This window comes from Hypomesus transpacificus, unplaced genomic scaffold, assembly GCF_021917145.1.
Source record: "Hypomesus transpacificus isolate Combined female unplaced genomic scaffold, fHypTra1 scaffold_132, whole genome shotgun sequence".
Lineage (NCBI taxonomy): Eukaryota > Metazoa > Chordata > Actinopteri > Osmeriformes > Osmeridae > Hypomesus > Hypomesus transpacificus.
The window spans coordinates 493,740-503,739 of NW_025813708.1; the positions used below are offsets into that span (position 1 = coordinate 493,740).

The 10,000-nt window shown below is 50.6% G+C and overlaps 1 protein-coding gene across 3 annotated transcripts in view; it reads right to left on the reverse strand.

Annotated features, from left to right (window-relative positions):
- The window catches only part of zdhhc1 (zinc finger DHHC-type containing 1), a 17,684-nt gene that overhangs the window by 994 nt on the left and 6,690 nt on the right, over nucleotides 1-10,000 (reverse strand). For 2 of the 3 annotated variants that reach the window (XM_047050945.1, XM_047050947.1), the window contains 5 exons: nucleotides 8,109-8,221; nucleotides 5,201-5,283; nucleotides 1,414-1,528; nucleotides 656-749; nucleotides 1-388 (listed from right to left, as the gene is read on the reverse strand). The exon at nucleotides 1-388 is cut by the window's left edge and continues 994 nt beyond it. In XM_047050945.1, the coding sequence (XP_046906901.1) occupies nucleotides 1-388; nucleotides 656-749; nucleotides 1,414-1,528; nucleotides 5,201-5,283; nucleotides 8,109-8,221 (793 nt within the window). The remainder of the gene's footprint in view (nucleotides 389-655; nucleotides 750-1,413; nucleotides 1,529-5,200; nucleotides 5,284-8,108; nucleotides 8,222-10,000) is intronic. The other variant, XM_047050946.1, reaches the window with a different exon arrangement.

Sequence of the window (10,000 nt, forward strand, 5' to 3'; positions counted from 1 at the left end):
AACCTCGGCTCCGCCCCCCTGCCTCCCCGCACGGCTGAGGGCTTCCTCCTGGCCCGGGGCTGCGGCGAGGGCAGGGGGAGGAGCCTGCTCATGGCGGGGAAGGGCAGGGCTCGCTGCGAGGACGAGGCAGCCGTGGAGGGGAAGTCCTTGCCTCCCGAGGACGCCGCCCCCGCCGCCACGGAGGAAGTGCCCAGCCGAGCCAGCGCCACGGGGATCTCGTCCAGCGACTCTGCGGAGTCAGAGTGGTACTCAGCAGGGGGTCCGGCGGCCTGGACGGGGAGGCCGGGGGCCAGGGGGGGCAGGGAGGCCCGCAGGGGGAAGGCTGGGAAGGGGAGCCTCTGGTTCAGGGACACGGCCGTGGGAATAGCTGTTACACTGCTGGGCTCTACTGGAGACGACAGGATGGGAACAACACAGTCACTACTCACGACACCCTGCTAACGGAGAATAAGACAGGACTAGTCTGGCGACCACAAGACGACACACACAAGTGGACTCAGACACAAGGGTCACGCTGGAGGAAACAACAGGACAATGGGACCAGAGTACTTCCTGGTGTAGTTTCCAGACAAGGAAGAACTCAGAACCCAGCTATGGCGTACACACAGCAAGCATCTACAGTGTGTGTGTGTGTGTGTGTGTGTGTGCTCCTCACCAGGCTCTGTAGTGTTGAAGGCTGGCCCCCTGGTCTCAGTGGAGCGGTCATTGATCACCTCTGCCGGCACCTTGTGAACCTTCTTCTTCTTCTTCTGCAGAACCAACAGTATCAACCATGACCATACAGCATCAACCATGACCACACAGCATCAACCATGACCGCACAGTATGAATGATGGTAGCGGTCACTTAGACCTGCTACGTGAGCGTTTGCCTCCACTTCCCTTATCTGGGTGCACTGTGTGTGTGTGTGTGTGTGTGTGTGGGAGGGGGGTCTGTGTAAGTGTGTGTGTGTGTGTGGGAGGGGGGTCTGTGTAAGTGTGTGTGTGTGTGTGTGGGAGGGGGGTCTGTGTAAGTGTGTGTGTGTGTGTGTGTGTGGGAGGGGGGTCTGTGTAAGTGTGTGTGTGTGTGGGAGGGGGGTCTGTGTAAGTGTGTGTGTGTGTGGGAGGAGGGTCTGTGTAAGTGTGCGTGTGTGTGTGTGTGGGAGGGGGGTCTGTGTAAGTGTGTGTGTGTGTGTGTGTGGGAGGGGGGTCTGTGTAAGTGTGTGTGTGTGTGTGTGAGAGGGGGGGCTGTGTAAGTGTGTGTGTGTGTGGGAGGAGGGTCTGTGTAAGTGTGTGTGTGTGTGTGTGTGTGTGGGAGGGGGGTCTGTGTAAGTGTGTGTGTGTGTGTGTGGGAGGGGGGTCTGTGTAAGTGTGTGTGTGTGTGTGAGAGGGGGGGCTGTGTAAGTGTGCAGCACGGATGCGGTTGCCTCCTCACCTGCGTGCGTTTGTGAGGCCTCTGTGCTGCCGTGCTCTCTGCAGACACACTGGGCAGAGCCTCCTCTTCAGCCGCCCTGCTGGACGAACTCCTCACCCTCCCGTTGCCATAGAACCTGAGACACAACACACACACAGCCATGGGGAAGTTGCCACACATACACACACACACACACTGATGGAGAACTTACGACACACATGCTTACAACACAAGCTTGTCAACTCTGTGCACCAAGAGCATGAATCACAACTGGGATGACAAAGCACATATGGCTGCAGACAGATCTAGTCCAGTTCAAGTCTGCTGCTTTTTACGGTTCAACCTTTTTTCCCCCCCTCTCCTTACAAAGTGTTTCCTCCTGTATTAGTGCGGCTAGTTAACCAAACACCAATTCCCAGAAGCACTTCTGTCTGGAGGAATACGAAGCGGGCGCCACTGCTCTGGAGATTGTGGGACGGCTGCATCGATGCGCTCGTTAAGCTATTTTCCGTAGTTAAACAAAATTTTACTGGACGCTTAAGTGGTGTTGAGTTGTGAACGGGCCTGACTTGACACAGCTTTGTCGCCGAGAAACAGGAATGTTTGTGGTTCGAGAGAAGAAGAAAAAATGTCTGTTAGTGTTCAGCTAGCTAGCTGTGCAACAACGGAACACAACAGGAACCATGACAACAGCTGAGGGATAAGGTATCTTTACTGCGCCGTGCTGCCAAACCAGACCATTCAAAATATTATCACAGGAACAGATGTGGGTCCATTAGGGTGAAACGCTAAGGTTTCGCATGCTGTGCAACGATCCTGTTTCAGCGATGTGGCGGTTTTAAGTCAAATACTGGTGTGCAAAACGGATTTGGTCTGGTCTGCAATGTGTGGCGTTTACAGATGTCCAAAGTGAGTTTCCAAAATGGGGGAATATTTAGGTTGCGACATCACTGAGTTACCCAGTTACCAACATTGACAGGGAAAGGAGTATTAAATGTCGGAATGCTCCAACCATATTTATTTGAAAATGGCATAGCCAACAAAGAAAAAGCATTTCAATTTTTCAGTAGAATAAATAGACCTAAGCTCTAAGCTACTCAGGCCTTCCTCATGCTAAAGACACATCTCTAGTTGTTTGGCCACCTAAGGCTGCAGAGTAAACCCCACTGTAAGACAAACACACATTGGTATAGTAGGCGTGTTTTGCCCTGAAGTCATGTTGGTTTTGGCTTTGGGCCTACACACACGCACACATACACACACGCCTTAGGTATGCATTCTCCTCATAAGACTTCTGAAAACTGAGGTGGATAATAAGCATCAGCATTTAATCAGCATTATTTTTAATCAGCATATCAGCATTTAACCCTAAAGTATAGGTACCGACTGTACAGGTGCACTAAGGAGCTTGTGAAGGTCATAAGAAATCAAATAATACATCAAACTTAATTGTGTTTGATAGTTTCTCCTTCAAGCCCCTTCAGTTGGGAGGGTTTTGAAGGCTGTTTCTGTAAATAAGTGTCTCTTGGGCCCTGTCCTGATTTGTAGTGCTTGGCCCCGAGTCCTGCAGGCAGCCTAAAAATAAAAAACGTTGCCTTCATTCCGGCTCTTTCTCCTATTCAGTCACACACCTCTTAAATCAGGGCCTTGCCTGAAGAGAGGCAAGAAGCTAAGCAGCTAATGGTCCCTGCCTTAAATGAGCCATTTAGCCCAGGATGTGAATTTATGACTAAAGTCTGGGTGTGTGTGGTGGTTATTTATGAGGTGGCCCCCTGCTACTGACTAACACGTGAAGCTTCTCCCTTCATTCGTTCTCACTGAGGGTCTACCGCCCTAGATCTTTTTCTTTTTTATATTTTTTTTTACCCCGGCCCCTGCCTCCTCAGTGTGTCATTTAAGTCATGGAGGATTTTTTTTTTTTTGCAAAATTTGTTTTCACAAAAGACAAATGGTTGCTGTGGCAACGGACATGGGAACTCAGTTTTTTCTCTCGAGCTAAACTACAGCTAATGTGCTTTGAAGCTGTTTACCGTGTGTTATGAAACGTGTATGGATCTAGCCTCCAAGGAGGACCCAGCCTCCAGGGAGGACCCAGCCTCCAGGGAGGACCCAGCCTCTAGGGAGGACCCAGCCTCCAAGGAGGACCCAGCCTCTAGGGAGGACCAGCCTCTAGGGAGGACCCAGCCTCCAGGGAGGACCCAGCCTCTAGGGAGGACCCAGCCTCTAGGGAGGACCAGCCTCCAGGGAGGACCCAGCCTCCAAGGAGGACCCAGCCTCCAGGGAGGACCCAGCCTCCAGGGAGGACCCAGCCTCTAGGGAGGACCCAGCCTCTAGGGAGGAACCAGCCTCTAGGGAGGACCCAGCCTCCAAGGAGGACCCAGCCTCCAGGGAGGACCAGCCTCTAGGGAGGACCCAGCCTCCAGGGAGGACCCAGCCTCTAGGGAGGACCCAGCCTCTAGGGAGGACCAGCCTCCAGGGAGGACCCAGCCTCCAAGGAGGACCCAGCCTCCAGGGAGGACCCAGCCTCCAGGGAGGACCCAGCCTCTAGGGAGGACCCAGCCTCTAGGGAGGACCCAGCCTCCAAGGAGGACCCAGCCTCCAGGGAGGACCCAGCCTCCAGGGAGGACCCAGCCTCTAGGGAGGACCCAGCCTCTAGGGTGGACCCAGCCTCCAGGGAGGACCCAGCCTCCAGGGAGGACCAGCCTCCAAGGGAGGACCCAGCCTCCAGGGAGGACCCAGCCTCTAGGGAGGACCCAGCCTCTAGGGAGGACCAGCCTCCAGGGAGGACCCAGCCTCCAGGGAGGACCAGCCTCCAAGGGAGGACCCAGCCTCCAGGGAGGACCCAGCCTCTAGGGAGGACCCAGCCTCTAGGGAGGACCAGCCTCCAGGGAGGACCCAGCCTCCAAGGAGGACCCAGCCTCCAGGTAGGACCCAGCCTACAGGGAGGACTCAGCCTCTAGGGAGGACCCAGCCTCTAGGGAGGACCAGCCTCCAGGGAGGACCCAGCCTCCAGGGAGGACTCAGCCTCCAGGGAGGACCCAGCTTCTAGGGAGGAATATCTATGGCTTCTTTTCTACGATTATAGGCTGAAACTGGAAGGAGGACACTTTAAAGATGTGCAGGTGCTCCATAAACACCATAAACACAGACTACTTCCAACCCACAGCTCAGTTCTTTCATGTTTGAACTCTTGAGTCTGTTGACACATAAACGATGGGATTTAGAAACAATTGTGCATGTCAATTTGGTTTGGGTTGTTTTTCTATTATCGGTCTACATTTTCTTGAGACTGAAGAAAATTAAGAACATGCACAGAAGGAGGGATTACTCACATCCCTGGCAACCCAACGCTCTGGCATAAAGAGCACTAATAGAACTGTGGTCAAACAACACTAATGCTATTACTCACTCACACATGCTGGAATCACAGTCCAATTTCAAATGTCCCAACTTTTATCGTTATATCACTCCACTTTCACTTGACTGTCAGTGCCTTTAAGTTCTCTGGTACCACTGGGCATCATCTTGTGGTTTTGTCACGAAACAACACTTTTCACAGGCTGGGAGGAAAACTTTTAAAAAGTGATTTAAATTATTTTACTTTAATGAGGTGTTGGTGGATAGACTGAATTACGGCTAAATAAACTACAGCCTGCCAAAGACAATTTAGTGTGAGGGTGACCACTATAGCAGCCAGTAACAACTAAGAGAAAGCCCTTTCAGTATTAACACCACTGTCCACTGGAGAATAATAATATAATAAAAAAAATTGGCACGTTAATAACAAAATGTAATCAAGATATCTTACTCTGGACCCCCTCTGGCTCCCATAATGGTAGGGTCCTCCACCTCAGGGTTGGTATAGCCCAATGTCCCTGAATAGCTTACTTCCTAAAAGAGAGGAAAACAGAAACAGAGAAAAGAGATAGAAAGTTAATAGTTTGTTAGCTACACACACAACTATGTAGACCATATGGATCATTTAATAAAAGAAATAATTGCGTATGACTGAAAAAGAGTTGACATCATCACTTTTAGACGGTTAGCGTTGTCTGATGGAAAACAGAAGGGCCGATACTGTAGAAACTATTTAGAGGGTTTAGCTTCAAGCTTTAAAATGGTCCCAACATCGGGTCGTGGGGAGGGGACCTCCTAAAATCTGAAAGTGAATTCATGAACGCTTCTTTAAGCACATATCATAACCACAGTTGGGGAGGGAGGGTGGGGCACAGTGAGGTAAACATGTTCTTCTGAACACTTAACGTTATTAGTGAAATACCATGACACAGACCAGATGACCCTGTCGGCCACAGGCAGTGTCACTGCCAGAGGCGTGTCCAAATGGCACGAGCCATCCAGCCATCCCATCCAGCCCTCCCATCCAGCCCTCCCATCCAGCCCTCCCATCCAGCCCTCCCATCCAGCCATCCCATCCAGCCCTCCCATCCAGCCTTCCCATCCAGCCCTCCCATCCAGCCCTCCCATCCAGCCCTCCCATCCAGCCCTCCCATCCAGCCCTCCCATCCAGCCCTCCCATCCAGCCCTCCCATCCAGCCCTCCCATCCAGCCATCCCATCCAGCCCTCCCATCCAGCCCTCCCATCCAGTCATCCCATCCCAGCCACCCTATTCAGTCATGCCAGTCTGAGACAAACTGCTGTGCCTGACTCTAACACGCGATGATGCTAGCAAATGCGGTACATTTGACTTTCATTGGTTAGAAAATAACAAGTGGGCTTGTATATCAGCTCTCTGGGTACATATTGAGTCTGAGGATCGTTACACTACAGAGGTGGAGAGTGTTTTAACCTATCGGTCGGTGCAGTTTGAGTCTGGGCCCAGGCAGAGTGCGGCGAACAGTCATCCGTACTGAAACACAACACCATGAAAAGCAACATTTGTCCCATAATCACACTGACAGCTTATGGCCAGTGAGGTATTTTAGTGCGAGGACGGTGTCACAAAACTGCTGAGGCTGGAGGCTTGAGGCTGGAGGCTTGAGGCTTGCCTGCGTGGGAGCACTGTGTGGTGTTGTGGGGTGGGTGTGAGGGCTCTGTGCGCTCTCCCTTGGTAAGGCTGCTAAGTGTGTGTGTGGGGGGGTTCCATGGCTCCCCAGTCCCATCAAGCTACATGACTCAGCACAGCAGCCTCTCTAGCAGTCCTGCTGATTTACCAGCTCCCGGAATGCACTGGGTCACTGGCATGCTCCACAGGAAGAGGAAGTGACCTCATAACCCCGTCACATACCAATACACAGTTCTTTCCTATACTGAACAACAGGGGAGCCCCATTGAGTAATTTCCTTATCATTTGGAAGGAATCCTCAGAAGAAGTTTCCGGATGAATGTTCTAGTGGTTCTAGGATGGACAAACACACACACAAACACACACACACAGAGATAAGGGGCTGACAAGCCCTCGGTCTTATTAGCGCAACACACAACATTAGGGTCGCCATGGGTTACGGTAGCTCCACAACAGCTGTGTCCGAGGGTAACCTCTACCGTCCTGGCTTTGGGTTGAATTGATATGCACGTTGCACCAACTGACCTTCAGCGGTGTGCTGAGTTTGGTATGTCAACGTAGGTGCTGTCTGAAACCTTAAGCTGGAGACTGAAGGTGTCAATGAGGAGTGACATCATCCCTCCATTTAATACACCAGCATGCCCTAGTTTCTTTAATTTGATGCTTTGCGTGTCCTATAAACCAAAGGTGCTGTGCAGTGTGCATGCACTGCAATGCATATGTGTATGTGTGGGCCTACATGTACCGAGTGTGTCATTGGAGAGAAGGGGTATCTGAGCACACTAATTAGGACATACAGACCTGTGAAGCCCATTAAAGATGGATGAACTTCGCCCTGGAAGCTTCCTGTGTGTGTGTGTGTGTGTTCACTACAGGTGTACCCGTTTCAGCTCCTGAATGGAGTGATATCCTCTGATAACACTTTAAGGGAACTAAAGACGAGGAGGTGAGGGGAGCGAATGGCGAGGAGAACGTCACTAGACTGCAGAGGGAGCTGTGGGAAATGATGTTGTCACACGTCACGACATCAGTATCATTTCGTCCGGTGCTTTTGTCAGGATGTTCTCTCTCGGTGTGAATGAATTGATAGCATCGGAGTAAGGAAAGGGATCTTAAAAGGGTAGGCACTAGGCAGTAACAACATAATGGCTGCCATACGGCAACCAAAAGGTCAGGACAAAGTGATTTGTTGCTATGGCTAGGCAAAGTGGGTATCGCCATCAAATGACATTAGTCTAGTCATAAAACACAGACGTTATGAGAGCTGTGCGCTCCAGCCGGCGTAATGGTGTCTGGGAAAGAGACGTTAGAGACGTAGGTGCTGAAAGGTGAGTAGGCACACTGGGTGTAAGGGTCCATTCCTACCTGCCAGTGAGAGGGCAGGAACCCAATTAGGTTTAAGAGACACAGCAGGACAGTGGTCGTATCAGTGTGTGTGTGATCGGCTCCGGTGCCTTGTGACTGGCAGGGCATGGCAGGAAGTGAGGGAGTCAGATGACTGAGCGGTGAGGGAGTCGGGCTGGTAATCAGAAGGTTACCGGATCGATTCCCCGCCGTGTCAAATGATGTTGTGTCCTTGGGCAAGGCACTTCACGCTACTTGTCTCGGGGGGAATGTCCCTGTACTTACTGTAAGTCGCTCTGGATAAGAGCATCTGCTAAATGACTAAATGTAAATGTAAGTGAGCTGTACCTTGATTAGGTTGAGTTTGGGGGGGCCAGCCTCCGTATCTTTCCTGGTGTCTCTGGCTTCCTGTCGATGGCGCTGCCTGACGATGTACTCAAAGGTGCTCAGCCTGTTCCACACTGGAAGAGAGAGAGGGAGGAGTGTCAACACACACACCTGTCTTCTGGCTACAAGTACAGTACATGAGATATGGAACTCACCACCTATCGCTGTCATTTCTGTACTTAATCAATCTGTCATCTACACTGGGTGGCACATGGTGTTCTAGACTCCAGTGAAACTGTCTCCAGCCTTCCCTCTTCTGCCCCCTGGTGGAAGCTCCTCACATAACCACAACTTACTGAAGTTTACTTAACTTAATAAGTACTTTACTTACTTTTCCTCAAAAATCAACACAACAAGAAAATGGTCTTACACTGCACACACCTCTACCTACTATGATAACCAGACCCTACACACTGCACTACCTAAGTAATAACCAGACCTTACACACTGCTCTACCTAACTAATAACCAGACCCTACACACTGCTCTACGTAACATGATAACCAGACCCTTCACACTGCTCTACCTAACATCATAACCAGACCCTACACACTGCTCTACTTAACATGATAACCAGACCCTTCACACTGCTCTACCTAACATCATAACCAGACCCTACACACTGCTCTACCTAACATCATAACCAGACCCTACACACTGCTCTACCTAACATGATAACCAGACCCTACACACTGCTCTACCTAACATGATAACCAGACCCTACACACTGCTCTACCTAACATGATAACCAGACCCTACACACTGCTCTACCTAACATGATAACCAGACCCTACACACTGCTCTACCTAACATGATAACCAGACCCTACACACTGCTCTACCTAACACGATAACCAGCCCCTACACACTGCTCTACCTAACATGATAACCAGACCCTTCACACTGCTCTACCTAACATCATAACCAGACCCTACACACTGCTCTACCTAACATCATAACCAGACCCTACACACTGCTCTACCTAACATGATAACCAGACCCTACACACTGCTCTACCTAACATGATAACCAGACCCTACACACTGCTCTACCTAACATGATAACCAGACCCTACACACTGCTCTACCTAACATGATAACCAGACCCTACACACTGCTCTACCTAACACGATAACCAGACCCTACACACTGCTCTACCTAACATGATAACCAGACCCTACACACTGCTCTACCTAACATGATAACCAGACCCTACACACTGCTCTACCTAACACGATAACCAGACCCTACACACTGCTCTACCTAACACGATAACCAGACCCTACACACTGCTCTACCTAACATGATAACCAGACCCTACACACTGCTCTACCTAACATGATAACCAGACCCTACACACTGCTCTACCTAACACGATAACCAGCCCCTACACACTGCTCTACCTAACATGATAACCAGACCCTACACACTGCTCTACCTAACATTATAACCAGACCCTACACACTGCTCTACCTAACACGATAACCAGACCCTACACACTGCTCTACCTAACATGATAACCAGACCCTACACACTGCTCTACCTAACATGATAACCAGACCCTACACACTGCTCTACCTAACACGATAACCAGACCCTACACACTGCTCTACCTAACACGATAACCAGACCCTACACACTGCTCTACCTAACATGATAACCAGACCCTACACACTGCTCTACCTAACATGATAACCAGACCCTACACACTGCTCTACCTAACATGATAACCAGACCCTACACACTGCTCTACCTAACATGATAACCAGACCCTACACACTGCTCTACCTAACACGATAACCAGCCCCTTCATCTTCTCTGTGTTGTGTTTCTTTGTTGGTGTTTGTGTTTCTCCT